General features: G+C 39.4%; 1 protein-coding gene across 8 annotated transcripts in view; it reads left to right on the top strand.

Moving 5' to 3' along the window:
• The window catches only part of LOC102084908 (protein ELYS), a 41,367-nt gene extending 27,500 nt beyond the window's left edge, over positions 1-13,867 (top strand). For all 8 annotated transcript variants that reach the window (XM_065057937.1, XM_065057931.1, XM_065057935.1 and 5 more), the window contains 9 exons: positions 475-678; positions 1,975-2,404; positions 4,153-4,255; positions 5,149-5,255; positions 5,673-5,857; positions 7,851-9,675; positions 10,968-11,101; positions 11,747-11,853; positions 12,482-13,867. In XM_065057937.1, the coding sequence (XP_064914009.1) occupies positions 475-678; positions 1,975-2,404; positions 4,153-4,255; positions 5,149-5,255; positions 5,673-5,857; positions 7,851-9,675; positions 10,968-11,101; positions 11,747-11,853; positions 12,482-12,671 (3,285 nt within the window). In that variant the 3' untranslated portion in view covers positions 12,672-13,867. The remainder of the gene's footprint in view (positions 1-474; positions 679-1,974; positions 2,405-4,152; positions 4,256-5,148; positions 5,256-5,672; positions 5,858-7,850; positions 9,676-10,967; positions 11,102-11,746; positions 11,854-12,481) is intronic.
• Positions 13,868-19,322: the final 5,455 nt, after the last annotated feature.

Here is a 19,322-nt window from a genome sequence, read left to right as displayed (position 1 = left end):
GCTTCTAGAGGAAGACGTGTATTTTTACAGCAGCATCTCTTGATTTAGTCTTGTGCACGGACTGTTTAATCAGTGAAAAAAAATAAGCTATTACAGTTGCTTTGCTGATTGCCTTTCCTCACAGCAGTGTTTTCAGTTGCTATATTCAGGGTAACCTTTGAAGTTGTATGTCTGTGAGAAGAGCAGTGTAGAAATTGTAAAAATTACTGGGATGGGAGATAACATTGCAGACAACAAGTTGCCATATCCTTCTTTCCTCAGGAAATTAATTTGAAAAAAGAAGCATAAAAAACATGTGGTTTTATTATTTGGGTTTTCATACCTTTGGAAAAAGAACAGTACAGAGGCTAAACTTTGTCCTCTCTGCTGGCACAAACTCAGTTTGTAGTTGAAAATAATACGTTTGACGAGTGAAGTTGTCTGTCTTGAAGATTTAAATGGTTTTAAATGAAATGTTTCTGTTTCTTTTCATAGAGAGCTAAAGTTTTGGCTACATCTGCTTCTACGTCTGCTTTTCCTGGATTTACTCCTCAGTCTATTCTCAGATCCAGTCTTCGCACCACACCCCTGGCAACTCCCTCTGCATCTCCAGGACGATCAGTCACTCCTCCTCTAAGAGCAAAGGAATCCAGAATATCTTTCAGGGAAGAGAACTCGAAAGCAAGAGGGACTGCTGGGGTAAGCTGGGCTGTCGTTGGTGGGTTTTACAGTTAAAGCCTTTATAGAGTGTGATTTGAATTAGATTTTTTTAAAGTTTGCCATAACCCCTTATATTGAGAATTGGAATTATAAATCAGAATGGCAGACATGAATTTGGTAAAAAAGGTTATGTCAAACCTTCTGTAGCATCACGTGCCTGCAGGAACATATTCACCAAAAATACTGGTGACCCTGGCAGTTTTTACTCAAGTGTTTTTAGGAGCTGTGATGGTTCCCAATGGCTGGTTCAGCTTCTCATGATACCTTTTCAAATGCTGGTATGACAGGAAGGTAGGGACAAGAGATTGAGCCAGTTGTTTGGGTTGTTAAACCTTGTGAATGAAGCACCTTTTAAAGCAACCAAAGGCATGAGCTGCGTTTCCTGTCAGTCTCTCTGAGTAACTCTCTGAGTTTACTTCAGTTGTGGTCAAAGCTGACTCCTGATGAAAAGAGCTGTACTGTTGTCTCTGCTCTGGCTGTGATGTTCTTGGTGTTGCTTTTTGCCTTGCACCAGGGACAGCATTTGTGGAGCTGTCAAATGAAGCTGGTCCATCCAAAATTTGCCCCATTCTACTTCTCCTTTTGCTCTGTTAGTTGGATTTCTTGATCCTGCTCATCATGCAGATGCCAAATTCATGTTCCAAAAACAAGTGCAGAACGAGGGCATGTGCTAGTATCTGCATGTGTGGGCTTTCTGTACATGTACTAACAAATTGTCATAATCTAGTTTTATGGCACCTTTTATTGCCTGTTATAAAGAGTTACTCAGTTGTTACAAAGAGCCTCTCTCTCATATGTGGAGTTCTTAGTAATAAAGCAGTGTGGCCAGATTAATGTACTGGTTCCATGCTACAGGCAGAGTGAACACTCAGATATTTTAGTGGTGCATGCAAGCTGAAAAGGCAAGCATAAACAGAGAGAAGTCTTGAGTTGTGATTTTACTCGTGCAAAGCTTCCTCTTCTGGAAAACACAGTGGTGAACTCAGTGAACAGCTTGAGATGGCAGTATAAACAAGCACTTACATGACCAACTTCACCTTAGCTCCCCAAGGCTGTGGAAACTCAATAACTAGTCAAAAGTGCAATTAATTTTTACAGTCAGCTTTTAAAAGCTAAGATAGTGCTAGAATGAAAATTAGTTTTGTTACTTAAGCTAACACTTGCAAAACATAGAAATATCATGTTTGGTTTTGGTTTTTTGTGTGCTTTTTTTTTTTTTCTTGCTTTCACAAAAAACATATGCATGTCATGGATTGTTTACTTTTTTTTTTAAAGGTAACAGAAAATGATAAAGCATTGACTGGAGCTTCATCTGAGCATTATCAGGGAGTGGTGGAGGATGTTTGGTCTGAAAGTAGAGGTAAAACAAGTCTGTTCATTCTGAGCGATCCTGAGGATGATCGTGCTGAAATGGAAGAGTCTTCAGAAAGCATACCTGGAGATGGTTTGGAGAAAAGGGTTGTCAGCAAAGAAAATAGTAACTTCTCTGCCAGATCAGATGAAACTACTTTGGAGTATCATGATGCAAAATCAGCTGATGATTTTGAGGATGATGTCATCTTTATAGCTACTAAACCAGCTAATTCTTCCACTGAAGAAACTGGTGGTTTTCAAGAATTGGAGAAAGAAGCTGACAGTGAAATGGTTGAAGATAAATCTTTCCAGATCCAACAACCACATTCATCAGAACTAAGAAGAGAAGCTGGTGTGTTTCATTCTGAATTTTTCAAATGTATTAAAAAGTTTAAATTACTGGTGAGCACAACAGTTAACAATGAGCTTTCGCAAGTGTCCTAGGCACTTTCTTCTTAGGCTTTTAAAACTCCCCTGTCATTATTTAGGTATCATGGACATTATGAATGTATGCTGCTGTTACTGGTGTTTCTTGTGTGTAACTGCAGCTGAGAGGCAGTGGTGATTTATAGGAGTTTTGGGAGGGATAAAAGTTGAAAATGTAGGCTTCTGATTATGCTTTAGGGCTACTTCTGTAGGCTGCAGGTTTTCTAACAGCAAGTTAACTGTATGGCATGCTTTAACTAGATAATTTGGGCTTTTTTCTTTATTTTTAAGCACCTCATTAGTGCCCAGTTAAATAGTTTTCTTCTGGAAGTCTGTCTGCTTGTTTTTCTGCCTCTTACTACAGCTATACTTTTTCCTTTTGCTAGCTGAACAGCTTATGCAGACTTTTGCAAGCCTGTTTCAGTTGTTCTTTGGTAATTCAGCTCAATTTAACTCATTCAAGCCAGTCCAGCTTCTGAGGATGTGTTCATATGAGCAGGTCTGCTGGCAGATTAGAAGAGATGTCACTTACTAGGTGGAGAGCAGTGATGAAGAGCTGGGAATTAAAGTAGTGCAGGAACAGGGAGAAGAGGTGCAAGAAGTTTGGTATTCCTGGGACATGTATGCAAGTGTCAGTTCTGTGTGTGAGCTCTAGTAATAGTTTGTAGTGGTGATGTGTGTTTGTGTACTCCAGTGTCAGTGCATCTTCATCTTGATTCAGTCCTAAGTCTGAGATGATTCTGGAGGATCCTGGAGAGTAGTTGAGTAATTGTTGCTACTGAAGTTCTCAGCTCCTTTTCTTTGGAAAAAAAAAAAAAAAGATTCTCCAAGTCTGAGTGTTTCTAGTAAGACTGGTGAAAATGTTTGCCTGCCCTAGTTTAGCTGTCCTTTATTTGGATGAGAAACCAAAGATGCTTTTCATTAAGAATAATGCTACGGTACTAATCATTAAAGAATAACTTAATAAAGAAATTTTGTCGTTGCTGGACTATGGTACAAACAGTTCTCTACAATTTCAGTCCTCTGGAAGCAGTAGAGCACAGTCAGTATAGCTCTTGTTTGGCCTGAGCTAGCAAAATTTTCCCAGTCCTGTATACTGGCTGGAAAAGTAATTGTAGGATCTGGGCGAAGTAGACAGTAGAAACAAAAAAAGTAGGATGTTTCTAAAATTGAACCTTTTGAGATAAAAAGAGATTAGCAAGCAGTTGGGTTTCTGCACCACCAGTCAATCAGTAGAGAAAAAAACAAAACAAAACAAGAAAAAACCTTAGAAACATTCTTGTAGAAGAGGGTAAATGGAGTCAATAAAGGAAAACAGCATTGCTGGAATGAGATCAGTATCCTAAGAGAAATAAGAAAACTTACTACCCAATTTTAACAAGGGGGGGTGTTTTCTGAAGTTTTTATGTATGAGGTCACTAACATATCAAGTTTTGTTTGTAAACAGAATAGCAATAATAATTTTGTTTTCTTGACTGAATTTGTGTATCAGGCTTGTTTTACTTGAAAGAAGAATTCGGACTTTCTGTGCATTTGAAATCTTGATAGCATTGTTTTGTGTAGATCACTATCCTAGCTAAAATACATAAAGGCTCGTTTTAAAATTGTGTGAGCATTTTAAAATAAATGCTGTTAAGTGCCCCAGGGAAGTCATCCATCTGTCTGTATTTGTAGGATTTGTGGAAGAATCAAGTGTTGGATGTTTTACCCTTCCTGAGGATGATAAACTGGTGTTTACAGCTGCTGAGGCTGCTACTGTTGGGACTTCAAATGAAGGGTGAGATTATAAAATAGCTACATCTTTGGGTTCACACAGCATGTAACTGTTGGATTTCCTGTGTTTGAAAACTATCATTTTGATCTGATATTGGTTACTCCCTGTGTTCTTAAATGTAATGGCTTTTCTATTCTTTTCTGTCTGTGAAAATAACTAATTTGGCATTAATATAAGTCAGATATACTAGTTGTCAGTTTGAGCCTTTTTTCTCAAATCATCGCAAACTCCAAAGTATGATCATAAAGGTTTCACAGTCTGCATAAAACGTGTTGCAGTTCGAGGGTTACTAAGTGCAGATACTGTGAACCTAAGCCCTGCTTTTGTCTGATATTTGTGGAGCTAAAAATTACCCCTGAAATTCCTGTAACTTTAGCGGCTTTCTTTTGGGGTTTGAATACTTTCTGGCAGTAATTTCTACACTTCCTTTTTCTTTGTGCTCTTGATTGGCATCTATTTGTGTATGGAAATAGATGGACGTTTTTCTACAAGATACTTCAAAAGCTGCAACTGTTTAGTGATAAAGACAGTGTTAGTAAATAACCTTTCATTTCAAGTGTTAACATACACTGGTACAAACTTTTCTTCAGTTTGTTCCAAACCTTCAATATAGCAGTTGCAGTCTTTCTACAGAAGACAAATCATATACTATTCTTTAATACAGCTCTGTTGTTACATTATTGTCTAGTGTTAGTTAGCTGGGAAGAATGTGAAGTACTTGACTCGTATAACATGAGTCACAAATTGAATGTAGATATGTTGATAAAGTAACTTCTGTTTGTTCTTAATTTTTCCTGTTCCGAAACCTGAAGATGTTACAATGAGCATAATTTGTAAAGCTCTTCAGGATTTGTTTTGAAGCTTTATGATTAATTTCTCTCTTTCTATTCTTGAAGTGAAACAAACCACCAAGAATCCAAAAATTCCTCTTCATTGGAAGAAAAAGCCATACCAGTTGCAACAAATCCACAGCTTTCTGAATCTCCAGAGGCAGACAGTGAATGTATGTACAGTATCTTGGAGATATTATGTGACTTAAGGTAGCTCAACTCCTGAAGCAAAATGTGTAGTTACTATTTTAAAAGATGCTGCATCCTCTGTACTCAGATTGTGAACAAACACTAGCTACTGGAGTGCCTTTACAGCCACCCTTTCCCCTGTTGTTCCTTTTCTCTATGGGTTTGCCAGCTAATTTTGCCCTTCTTTTTTAAATTTTTTTTTTTTTTTTTTTTTTTTTAACTGTGGGGATGCCTTCTTTACCAGATAGATAGTTCTGGCTTTTAGTTTTTGGAGAAAGGCCAATAGATGTGGCAGAATGGAGAACTGTATTGTTGGCTCCTGCTCCTTCTGTTACTTCCTGTTGCTTAAACCTGTGTCATTTCTCTAGAAGTTAAGCTAAAATTATATAAATCTCTTCCAGCTGTGATAAGTGTCCTTGACAGTGAGAATGTGGCCAGTAGTCATTCAGAAAATCACGGTGAGGGGAAGTGTGTGGATTTACCTAAAGAACATAACCTAGAAGCAGCCGAAGCTGAAGAAAATGTTCATTTTCTGCAGGAAGAAACAACTGTTTCTAACAATCTTCCTAAAACTGAGGAAATGAATGTAAGTAAACTTTTTTCCTATCTCTACAAAATAGAAAACACTTTGCAAATTGAGGACAGCTAGAAGGCATACAAAAATCCGTTTCTTTAGCTAGTTAACACAAGTTAAAACAAAGGGCAGATACGTTTTTCTCCTATGCATTTTCTGTACAGCAAACACTGAATAGAACCTGTCAAGACTTGCATCTTTGAGAGCTGTCATGGTACAAAAAATCCCCACCTAAAGTACTTTTTTAAAATAACCATGCACTCATTTGGTTTACTATAACTTAAACATTTATTATTTTACTTAAAAACCAAATAGATTTAATGTTAAAGACCGTGGGAGTAGTTCAGGAGTGTAACTTCTCAACATCAGGGACTATGTACAAAATGATAAAATTATTTGGGAACAAAACTCATTTTCAGAATGGTGTAGGTACTTAGATTCTTTACTATTTATTCCTTACTAACATAACCAGAATTCCCAACAATGAGTTAATGTCAGTGTCAGAATATTTCCAGCTACCTAAAACTCTTTTTTGTCTTTTTTTTTTTTTTCCAAAACATGTATTTTTTTTAACATCTAAACTTTCTAAAATATGACTTTGAGAAGGTTGCTCACATGTAATGAAAATTAGAACTAGAGATTCTCCAGTTGTCCCAAGTTTTTCACCATTGTTCTTACTTCTACTGGGGCTCATGAGTTATTTGGAATCATTGTGGATGTCCCCTAAGTACAGTATAGAGTACACTGTCAGTTTCCTATAGGATTGTACTTACAGGAATTCGTGATAGTCAAGTGAAACACAAACTGAAAGGCAGATGTACCACAAGTAGGTTGGTCTTAAGTAATAGAAAATGCTTTTCAGTGCCCCAGATTTCAGATGAAGTTAAACAGGCAGTCACTTATTTGGCTCACCTCCGCTTTGGGATTAGGACAACACTGTAGAGATGATGATTATGGACTTGGGAATACATAGATCTCCTATGGGAGTAAATGGAAAATTTGTGACAGGAAAAAGGGAGCAGGTACAGGAGATGGTCCCAAAGCTGCTGCAGGCATTCTGGTAGCAGTACAGTGAAGGTTTTTCTGCTTTTGTTATAACTGGTTCTTACTGATTTATGTGTAAATATCTGTTTCTGGCTTGTCTGCCTTCACTGAATTTAGGACAAACTACTTCCTGCTTTCTTGTTTGTGGATTTGTAAGCAAAAAGGAAACTTTTTGCAGATGAGTATTTATTGAATGTAGTGCTGAAGCATGGCATGTTGCTATCGTATGATGCTTTGACAACTTCTGACAAGGCAGAAGGCAAGAAAATAAGCAGATATTTTGTAGACTCCTGCTGAGTGCCTTCTCCCTTCTGCCATCATTGGCTGGCACTATAACTCAGATGGTTGGGCAAAGGTCTACACAGTCACTAAATTCTCTTGATCATCTGAGTCACTTGAAATACTTAAAAGGTACTATTTTTGTTCTCAACATAAAAGCCTGAGTATGTCATGTGGATTTACAAGGAAAGAAGATGGAGGTATTGAGAATATAGGTGTTGTCTCACACAATCCCAGTTACTCTTTCAAGTGCAGTATTAAGCTGTTGGATGAGATACTCGGCCAGTCTGACCAACTATCATGACTGAAACTTTAAACTGTGGTAACATAAATGTATGTTACCATGATGGATGCAGAGTTGGTCACTCTGTGTGGATTTGTAGCCAGTCCAGAGAGTCCTGCAGTGGGATGATTCCTGCAACTTGTGCTGTGAAGCTTCTCGCCTTGTTCATGGATGGTGGCAAATTGTTATTCATGAACAGAAATGTCAGAAATGGAGCCCATGGTTGCATATGCTGAGCACTCTGTTCTCTGTCCCTTAAACACATTGTCTTTTGTCTCCAGTACAGAGTATATTGTATGTTTCTAACTTTACATTTGGAGGTGATCTGAAAGGAAAAGCGGTGTTTTGAAGTTAGTCTTTTTGGTAGTTAATATGTTAACAGACATTTTTTAACTTTAGGTTATTGAAGACAGTACGGTTAAGGCACAAACCTCAGAAGCAGCACCTGAACCATCGCCCTACAGTGAACTACATCCATCAGGCAATCTTCAGTGCCACTACGATACTATAGAGCAACGTTTTGCATGTGATTTGCCTGATAATAGAGATGGTGAATGTGATGCAGCTGAGGGAGATGGCGAGTTTTTTATATCTCAGAGTAATTTTACTTTAGTCTTGGAAGGAGAAGAAGGTGAAGCAGATATGGGAGACCCTGCATTGGTAGATGCTTCTAAACTGGCTGGCACAACAACGGAGGAAAGACCTGTAAACAATTTAGGAAACGCTGAAAACCAAGAACATGTTACGAACTCAGTGTCTACAGTAACTAGTGATCAGGAATCTCAAAATATTGCAGAGTCACTCCCATATGTGCCCGAACCCATTAAGGCAGCTATTGCGGAGAACTTACTGGATGTAATCAAAGATACAAGAAGTAAAGAATTCACATCTGAAGTCGTAGACCAGTCTTTTCATGAAAGCATAGGGAAAAAGGTAACTAGATTCCAGAAGGCAAAAGCTGCCTTAGCAACGGTGCCAGAAGGAGTGGAAGATGAAACCAGCAGACATCAAGTAGAGTATGTCGTCACTCCTAGAACACGCACACGGAGACAGCTGAGTAGAAACCTAATTATTCCATCGGCAGGGGTTCCACAATTGCTGAAGACTGATGAACCAGTTCTGTTTGGACTGTCTCCTAGGAGAAGTACCAGGCGAACAAAAGCAGCATCTGAGACTTCCAGTCTTCAAACAGAAGAAAATGCTCAAGATGAGCAAATACCTGTGACCCCCGTTACTCCCAGAAGAGGTAGGAAGCCAAAACAGCCCAATTTAGAGAAAGTAGAGAGCAGCCACTCCTCCAGTGGGCCAGTATTGTCTGTCAGTACACAGTCCATAGCTGTTACTCCAAGAAGAGGATTAAGGAGAGCAAAGGAAGCTGCATCAGAGCTCTTGGAAGAGGCTAATGAAGAAGCATCTCTTGCTGAAGGTAGCATCATTGCTTCTGCTAATTCCAAGAGGACTAGAGGAGGAAAAAGTTCAGTAGGAGATCAAGAAACTGCCGAGACTTATGCTGATCATACGATAAAAGCAGCAGTCAGTCCCAGTAGAAGTGCAAGGAAACCGAAAAGCATTAATTTACAGTTTACTCAAAGTGTTGTCAAGGATCAAGAGGTGCAGCCTAGTGATGAACTCCTTTTGCCTGTGCCAACTAAGAGAGGCAGAAGAAGAAAATTGAGTTCAGCTGAAGTTTCAGAAAATTCTGAGCTTGATGTGTCTACATCATCACTTCCTCAAACAGAATTTAAACTTCCTGTCACTCCTAGAAGAAGCGCTAGGAAGCAGGCACAAAGTCTCTTGGCAGCCACAGAATCTCTCTCTACTCAGGAAGACATACATTCAGGTGGGAAAGTGGAAATCCTTGATACTCCTAGGAGAAGAACAAGAAGAACTCCACATGCTCCACCAGAAAAAACGGATACTCATGAGCAAACACCTACACAGCCAAATGAGGAATCCACCACACCCAGAACTACAGTAAGGACAGGGCGTCGGGGCAGAAAGAGACGATCAGTATTTGAGGAGGAGTCCTTGCCTCAAGGACCTGGTGGCAGTCCTTTGCTGCTTGAAGACATAAACCCATCAGGACGTGGTGAAACACCAAGAACTCTGACAGATCGTATGACAAGAACCAGATCGCGCAATACTGCCACACGTCAGAAACTATCTGCTGAGGAAAACCAGTCCTTCCTTTTCTCTCCTCCTCTCACAAAGCTGACAAAGAAAGGTAAGAGCACTATATGTGCAAAGCAGGGCGTATTGCTGTTTTGTAAACTACAGAAAACAGACTGTGAGGATGGCTTTAAGTATTTTAAAGCACTTAACATGCAAAATAATAAAACTTGAAAGAGGCAATTCGTTTTTTCTCTGAACTCCATGTGACTGACTGGTGAGTTGTGATGGGAATAGATGAGGAAGAAGGCTGATGTAAGAGCGAAATGAAATTTAAGCTTATTTTTTGTTATGAGCTTAATTTCTATCAGTTTCAAAAACTGAGGATATCTATCAATATGTGATGGCCACCCCTTCCTCCTGCAGAGAAATAAAGGAGACATGCTTCCACGTTTTGTTCAGTTTTTAACTTCAAATGAGCTGCATCTTCCAACAACTGCACAGCTGTTTAATTATGTGATTGTTTTTCATGGCCATACGTTTTGTTAATGAAGTTACTGTGCATAGGGTTCTTTTTATTAGAGTACATGATTAAAAAAAATTGAGATATGTAAGAACTGTTGTTTCCACTTGAGCATAATATTTTTATGTAAGTGCAGGTAAAATCACTACTCTGGCTTATTTTTGTTTCACAATTTACTGTAAGAGAATGGATCCTAAGAGACAGTTACTAGGGAAAAAATAACTCTACACTGAGTATTTATAAACCTGATTGAAACTTTCATTTCAGAAAGTTATTGTGCTCTTGATTATCTTGTGGTGAGACCACATCTGGAATATTGTGTCCAGTTCTGGGCCCCTCGGTTCAAGAAGGACAGGGAACTGCTGGAGAGAGTCCAGCATAGGGCAAAGAAGATGATTAAGGGAGTGGAGCATCTTCCTTATGAGGAAAGGCTGAGGGAGCTGGGGCTCTTTAGTTTGGAGAAGAGGAGACTGAGGGGTGACCTCATTAATGTTTATAGATATATAAAGGGTGAGTGTCACGAGGATGGAGCCAGGCTCTTCTCGGTGACAACCGATGATAGGACAAGGGGTAATGGGTACAAACTGGAACACAAAAGGTTTCACTTAAATTTGAGACAAAACTTCTTCTCAGTGATGGTGTCAGAGCACTAGAACAGGCTGCCCAGGGAGGTTGTGGAGTCTCCTTCTCTGGAGACATTCAAAACCTGCCTGGACACCTTCCTGTGTAGCCTTGTCTAGCTGTTCCTGCTCCGGCAGGGGAATTGGACTAGATGATCTTTCGAGGTCCCTTCCAATCCCTAACATTCTGTGATCAGCTGTATTTAACATCACTATTCTTCTTGTATAATGTACGTGCGTGTTAACAATACATTGTCATTTTAGCTGGAAAAGACGACTATCCTGTGCAGCTTAAGGATTTAGACCTGGACTTGTCTTCTCAATTTGTCTTTTCACCCCCTCTTTTGAGGTCAAGGAGCAAAAATGTATCTAGCATTTCCCAAATTGTGAAAGAACCAGTAAGTAAAAACTTTAGTTGTCCCATGTTCTTGTTTTGTGCTCTGTATTGCTTTTTCAAATAATGTTTTGCAATGCCTTGCCTTTTTCCTTGGAAGTTTATCTAAAAGAGAGCTTTAAATTAATAGCTAAACAGTGTGGGGGGTTGTTTCTTCATGAAAACTAGCTACCAAAATCAATTTTGAATCTGTTTACGTCAATTAATATGTGTTGCTTTACCTTTAACAAAAGGGTGGTGAAACACTGGCCCAGGTTGCCCAGAGAGGTGGTAGATGCCCCATCCCTGGAGGTGTTCCAGGCCAGGCTGGACGGGGCTCTGAGCAGCCTGACCTAGTAGAAGATGTCCCTGCTCATGGCAGGGAGTTGGACTAGGGGACCTTTGAAGGTCCCATCCAACCCAAACTATTCTATGATTCTAAAAGGCACAGTGGCTGTCTTTAAACTTGGTGTGTTGCCTGTTCATTTCAGAATTTGAACTTATAGGATGGTACAGTAATTTGAGGTGGAAGGTTAGTTTTTGTGGAGAGTAACTGTAATGCGTTCAGAAATAACTTTGGCATGACTTGTTCATGAAAAAAACATTGGTTTGTGTTCTGTACAAGTGTAAGAACTTGTGTATGAGTAATGTTTTTTTTGCCTTAACATAGGAGCTTCCAACTAAGGAGGAAGAGGATGCCAAATCCGTAGAGTCTGTGGGAAAGCAAAAAATAAAGAGGGTAGGAACTGCAGAATCAAAAATGAAGAAAGCAAGCAAGTATGCGATTCTTTTGGACACTTACTCCTTTATTCTGTTAGTGGTTCAGCTGTTAGCCACCTAACTTCCTCTTTTTCTCCTGGCTGTGCAGTTGTGCTCTGACTTCATGAGTCTATCCAGCCTGCTGGTCTAATAGGCACCTCTTTCCCCACTTAATGGTTTAGTTTTCTGATGGAAACAAAAGAGGGAGGGAATAGAAAAGGGCAAGTGGATACTATTCTTTGCAGTGGTGGTGTTCTCTTAATGGCGTCTTATTCTACCTTACGAAACCATGCTCTGACAGTCTTTAGTTCCCCATACAAAGCAGGAGCGGGTCAGACAATGAATAAAGAGAACTGCTTGTTTCTGCACGTTTTCTGGTTCCTTCTGGCATGCTGTTAGAGGACATCTGCTTTTTAAAAGCTGGGGTGGGTGCCCTCTAAAAGCTCATGAATAGTGACTGAAAATGCTTGGGACAGTCTGGTAAGGAATAGAAGGCAAGGGATGCTTGTCTAGGTTTCTTTTCTGCCTTGATCCTACCTGCAAAGAAGGTCATAATTCTTTGGCATTGATTTTGTAATTCCACAGGTTTTTTTCCTTAACTAAATACTGTTGGTAAGAAAAAATCAATTTGATTCATTCTTTTCAGAACCACAAGAAAAGGTTCTTGGTCACCTCCACCAGTGGAAATAAAATTCATCTCTCCTTTCGGAAGTCCAGTGGATGGAACAAAAAGCAAACAGAAAGAAACCTCAGACACAGCAGAGAAGAATCTACGAAAGAACAAAACAAGACTGTCTAATTTTCCAAAGCCAGTTGTGCGCCGGAAGATGCTGTAACTGTTTTTAAAGTTTATAGTGTACACCACTGTTTGTAAAGTCATCACAAGTGTCTGGATTAGTAAAAAGAAAAAAAAATCATCTAATTTGGAAGAGATAATTTATATAAATTATTGTAAAATTTCATTAACAAATGGTCTTCAATAAGTAACTCCATATGGAGTGCAATTTCCTCAGTCAATGCAGTTTTCTATTTTATATTAAGACTTCATACATTTATATAATATGTAAATACAGCTTATTTTAGGGATGTTAAATAAAAATGTATACTTCACAATATGCTTACTGTCTGATAGCTTTTTGAGTGAATAGTGGGTTGAATGGCCTATATTGCTCAGAAATTTTACTGTTGGTTTGCAAGAGTTGCTGACCCTCAAAAGTGAGGCCAGAAACTTTTTAAGCTTTTTAAAAGTTTGCTTAGAATTGCTATGAGAAATAAACATTTAAAACATACTCGTTTAAATTTTATAAATGATGTTTGACCTTCTGGCACAAATAATTGGACTCAATGCAAACTGGTAATTCTTTACATTCACGGTTAAGTTGTACTGTATTGAAGTCAGAATGTAAACAATTATATTTTAAGCTGTGCAATATTTTTTTGTATTTGTCTTAAGCTTTGGGAAAGCTGCTCCTCACTTCATAAAACCACATCACACCTCAGGTGTTTCACTATTTTTTACAATTTGTTGTCAGCAAAAAGTTAACAAAATAGAGGGTGTGATGCGTATCAAATTTAAAGGGATATTACCCACATACTTTGAAATTTGAGCCAAAATTATTTTATAAGGTTAATTGGAATGCTATTATAATTAAAATAATTCTTGTCTGTAAACATATTTAGCAGTATTTGAAGCCTGCATATCTCATAGCACTGCAAACATGGTGGTAAAGCTAACATAATAGTCTGAAAAAGGTACAAAAATGTACAGAAATCTTAGTTACAAACCATATTTTTGAATGATTATTTCATTAATAATCTTGGGTTATGGAGTAAATGTCCCTATAAAGCTTCAATTTGTAAAAATAAATTCAAAAAACCTATTCTTTTAAAAGCAGACATGGAAGTACTATTTTGATGTGCAGTCTTTTAGACAATGGATTATTTTTATGTATGTTAATTTATATATGGATGCAACTTTGAAGACTACAGAATGGTGGAACCTGACATTAAACTTTTCAATTAGTAAAAACTACTCCAGTTGCTCTAAGAAATGATTTCTTGCTTAACTAATATCTTGTACCTAATGGATGAATGTATTAATAACAGACTAGGCTTGTAAAAAGTATCTTCTGGGACCATGATTTTTCTGTCTCAGGTCATTCTAGAGAAGCAGCTGCATCCACTTGGATATTTTTTCCCCTTGGGAATATTTAATGACTGAAAGAAAGCTTAAAAAATGCCATGTGTTGACAGTGTGGGAGTGGCAGTTTAAGACCTTTCAGTCAGGTTAGTTATTAATTGCTCTGAATATTGTACTTGAACTACACCGTAAGTATGATCAAAAGGGAAAGGGACCAGGGAAGTTCCAGCAATCTTTTTAAATTTCTCATTATACAGAAATGCAATGAATAGCTCAGAAAATGGGGTAAAAGATAAATCTTTCAAAACCAGACTGGAAAATGGATGTCAAATCTGAATATATATATATTTTGTGTGGAGCACAGGAGTATTTATAGAATGCTTCAGTTCCTGATCTAAGAGAAGTGACTGATGAAATGCTACTGAAGATTGCTGAATAGGTTTTTAACATGTTCCTGTGTCTTATACTTGGAGTGTATTTTTTTTTTTTTTGTATGATAACCAATTAGAACATGAAAACATTCTATTAGCTGTTTTTATCACTAATTTGCAGTACTTTTTAGCTTCTTTATTTTCTAACCAGCTCAGCTGAATTCTCATTTGGCAGTGCTGTGGAGGAAAAAGAAAGCAATTGTAATAACAACAAAATTGGCATGAGGTTTAATAACTTCCTAGAGGTTTGTAGTAATCTAGTAATTTTTTACTGTAAAGGAGCTTTAATCATATGTTAAAATGTTTTCCTCCATTTTTTTCAGTTGCATAGATTCAGTGCATAGTTCTTGGGTGCTGACCAGTTGCCCCAGGGAGCAGTTCACAAAGGAGTGTAAGCATAATGTGTGACAAAGAGTGGGATTTCAGAAAGCTGGAGGCCAAGGAAGGTAAATGGAAGTAAAAACAGGCATTGGGAATTTTGACATGGGGCCTCAGAAAAGCAAGAGAAGCTGGCTAACGGCGTTAGGATGGCAACTCCAGGATGGGATTAAAATGAAGTGGAGAAAATGGATTTGGCTCGGGTGTTTCTGTGTGGGTTTGCTATGAGTATGCGAAGGACAGAGTGGAAAAGATAGTTTCAACAAGGGTGAGGAAGATCTGGGGATCCAGGCAGTGCCTCTTCATGGTGGGGATCAGCTGGGAGGAAACTGCCTTTTAAAAGATTAAAATTGCCTCGGTGAGTGGCAGAGCAGGCCAGAAGGCTTAACAATTGCAGATATTTGTACCTGAGATGACAATAATATTCATGATGCCAGAGAAGAGCATGAGCAGCTGCAAGAGAAACAGGGTGATGCCTCCTTGTGGTGACTGCATGCAGAAGGCTATAGGGGGTGTGGAGCAGCAGTTCTGTGAGCAAGAGAATTTCCCGAGAGCTACCGGGCACAGTTCATTACTAAATAGAGCAATTCTGAAGTTTTTCTGTAGGAAATCTAATTACTTGAGGGAGGGGTGTGTGTTTTTTCTCCCCCTAGAGAAAAAATACAATTTCTCAAGAGTGTTTTGATGCATCTGCTTGGATCTCGTGTCAGATGGCTAAAAGCTGAAGCTGAATTGTGCATCTGTACCTTTGGGGCTGTAACCCCAGAGAAAATGCCACTGCCTTGGGGTAGCAGACTCTCACCTTTCAGAAAGAATAAAAATAGGCGTAATGGCTGATTTTATTTCCAGGAGACGCATAACAAGAAATATTAGTGAAGGGAGAATGAATGTTAATAAGATTAGGGACTGTTGTTAGAAGGGAATTTGTCAAGAAAAGAAATGTTTCAATAGAAGTGGTTCCCTGGGTTACCTCTGAGAGCTAACGCAAATATTTATAAGACTTTTTTCTTCAAATGTTTAGAAGCCCAGGCTGAGGGAAGTACTCATTCCAGGTTGTAACATGAAGGAGAATTAAAGCAAATCTATTTTACTTTCGATAGCCAGTTGGTGCTTAAAGCGTTAACTGATTCATGTTGACTTAGTTTATTTGCCTTAATATTTGTATACCCCCAGTGTGCAAACGAGGCTGCAGATAACTGATTTAATCCCCCATCAGGACTTCCTCTTATGGAAAACTACTCTCAGGGCTGGCAGCGCAATGAATTCATTTGCTGCAATTTCATCGGTTCCCATGTAACTGATCATAAATAATTGTTGATTTCTGGTCGGAACAAAACAAGCTACAGGCAGAAGCAAATCCATAGTTTCTTTTGAGTTGTTAGGCAATGCTTGTAACCTTTTGGTCTAGGCCAATCTGAAAATGCTATGAAGTAATAGAATTTCAAGTAATAAGATAGCTTATTTGTTTTTGTCCTTTCGTCTCCTGTGCAAAACTTCCAGGTTCCCATACCAGGAATACTTTTTTTCGCCAAAGTAGTCAAGATAATGAGTCTCTCTGATATGCCTGGAGATAAATGTACTGTGGTTACTTTTGTATTAAAGCTATTCTTAAAATAAAATGCATTTTGTGCTGTGTGGATGACCAATATGTGAGGTAGAGGAAAAATGCAAGTTACGGTTACTGATCTGTCGCTTCGTTCAGGTCACTTACTCCTCAGCTGAGTGTCACCTGGCATGGCTCAGGAGCAGGCTTGTCCCACAGCAGCCATTGCTGTGGTGTGCATTGCTGTTGAACTTGGTTTAAATCCAGACTAAACCATGAGTTATTAGTGAATGTATGATTCTATTTCGATACTACAATATTAGTTTTAATACACAGACAGAAGGATGCAGGGAAAGTAGGTGTGTGATTCCTATGAATGCCAACAGCATGAACACGTATGACCCTGGGAATTGAGGGCCCAGGAAAACCTGTACTTTCAATCTGGCCCATTGGTCTCGTAACGGCCTCGTAAAGGAAGAGAATGGTGTGCTCCTCTTGGCAGGATTCAACAGTTTTGCAGGCCAGGTAAGATTTTATTCAAAGAACCAACTAAAAGCAGTTCTAGCTAATAAACAAACTGACAAGTCTACAACTGTATATCTCCCGTTATTAACATTCATATAAATGTAATGCAAATGACTGGCTGTGGCAGAATGCAAACCCCCCTCTCTCCCCCTCCCTCCTTCAGTATGGAAGGAGTAGGCACATCTCCCTCTCTCTCTGCTACTTGAGGCTAACAGCTTCTTTTGTTTGGCCCCAGAGCACCCTGGCCAGGGCCATTAGAAGGGAGTGCCGAGGCACACTGAGCCTGTGCCCAGTGTGGGGGATGTTTGGAGGCTTCAGGGGCACCCACAGACAGTGTGTGGGTGCAGAGAAGCTTCTAGAATGCCTACAGTCAGATCTGATCAGCCACTATAAAAACGGGACTCTCGTCGAGACTCTGCCCGTTGTGTGGGTCTCTTGGAGCACGAGCGAGATGCTGCCACCGAGAGCCCCCCGCCCCGGGATGGAGACTCCGCTTGCCTTGCCGCCACGGATGTGAGTAAAACTTCTCGCAGGATTGCGAGTATATTTATACTTTTCGTGCTCCATATGAGCACGTGTAAAATTAATCCTCGCAGAATCGCGGGTGTATTTTCCTCCCATGCACATATGCACGTGTAACTTTCCATGCACATTTGCACGCGTACTTTAAATTATTTCCTCGCACAATCGCAAGTGTATTTTCCTCCCATGCTTACACGTAAGCACATGTAATATTCCGTGCACATTTGCACGTGTAAGTAAATTAACCCTTGCAGGATTGTGAGTGTATTATAAATTTACCCTCGCGGAATTGCAAGTGTACACTTTCCGTACTCACTACTAGTACGTGTATCTCTTTAAAAAAACAATTCTGCACTGTGTTTAGGCAAGTGTGTACTTCTCCGGGACTGGGGGACGGCCCTGGCATTGTATTGAGTGAAGACACGTGCATGCACACTGTGGACCGCCTGTTGTGTTAGTTGCTGCCCCTTAATAATTTTCCTCAACTGATATCTGAACCTGTATTTAAATCACTTTGGGAGTGCTAAAACCCTGTTTCTCACCGGTTTAATAAAAGTTGTTTTTGGACCTTGTTGTCCCTTAAATTAACCTACGGGGTGCCTCCGTGACACTGGCATTTATCAATTTACTGGTTTGAAGCATTATCTAGATTTTATCTACATTTCTGTTGTCCTAGAAGTCAGTATGATTTTCAAGTGTTTTTGGAAATCTTGATTCTTAATTTAACCTATCAGTTCCTACCGGACAGCAGTGCTTGCATATGCTTTTGCTTGCTCATTTATGAAAAGCATGCGCTTGATTGTTTTTTAGAGAGAGGTCTTTTGTGATCTTGGACAAGGAGTGTTGGAGAATGCCTGGCAAGGTTGTAATGCTTCTCTGCTGGCGTGTGCTCAGACCAGCTCAGGGAAGAGGTATTAGATGATCGGATGCAGTACAAACAGAGGCCTGGTGCCCATTGTGTAAGGAGTTCTTCAAATGCACCTGGAATCTGGAAAAGAAGCAGCAGTACCAGATGGGATTAGCACAAAGTATCATTTGCTTCCAAGATTTTTCCAAGTTGCGCTTTAAAAGATTCAGTTAATTTCAAATGAGCAAAAATAGAAACTGTGAGTATATGGAGCAACTTAAAATCCGTAACGAATCCTATAAAATAGCATTGAATAAAAAGTTGATATAGTACAGCTAGATTTACAGATAAAGCCTAGAGCGATAATTTGTCACAGGTGTAATTAATTGATCCCTAATATGAGAACCAAGCATGTTACTTTTTAGTAAACCTTTTATAACAACTGTTCCAACAGTGATCTTCCTTTATCTACCATAAAGTAGGCTGATCTTTAATCTCCTGTATGTGTCCTAACTTCACTCTTACCAGCATATTCATGAGAGAGTATTTCCAGTGCCTCAGTAAAGAAAATGCTTTCCTCTGTGTGCCTTTATAGGGTACAGTGCCATACCTCCCCTGTACAGTAGAAGCGCTGGTTTTAGCCTTGCAGTCGAGTCTTGTAGCTGCTGGATGCTCCTGCTCCACCAGTCTCCTGCGGCGCCTGCAGTGCAGTGGGAGCTGTGTTCCTGTGCAGTGGTGCCTTCTGTCTGCAAGAGGACCACCCTGATTCCTGAAGGCCTGACCATAACCCTGACGCTAACACTAACGTAAGTTTAACAATAACACTAAACCTCACCCTAACCTAAGCCTAACACTAACCCTAACTCTAAACCCAACCCCACCCTAATCCTAAATCGAGCCCTAACTCTAGCCCTAACCTAATCCTGACCCTGACCATAACCCTCACCCTAAAGCTAACCTAATTTTAACAATAACCCTAAACCTCACCCTAACCTAAGCCTAACACTAACCCTAACTCTAAACCTAACCCCACCCTAACCCTAACCTAACCCTGACACTGACCATAACCCTCACCCTAACCCTAACCTAAGTTTAATAATA

The sequence above is a fragment of the Columba livia genome, chromosome 3 (genome assembly GCF_036013475.1).
Source record: "Columba livia isolate bColLiv1 breed racing homer chromosome 3, bColLiv1.pat.W.v2, whole genome shotgun sequence".
In the NCBI taxonomy this organism is placed as follows: Eukaryota; Metazoa; Chordata; class Aves; order Columbiformes; family Columbidae; genus Columba; species Columba livia.
This window is presented reverse-complemented; position numbering and strand designations above follow the sequence as displayed.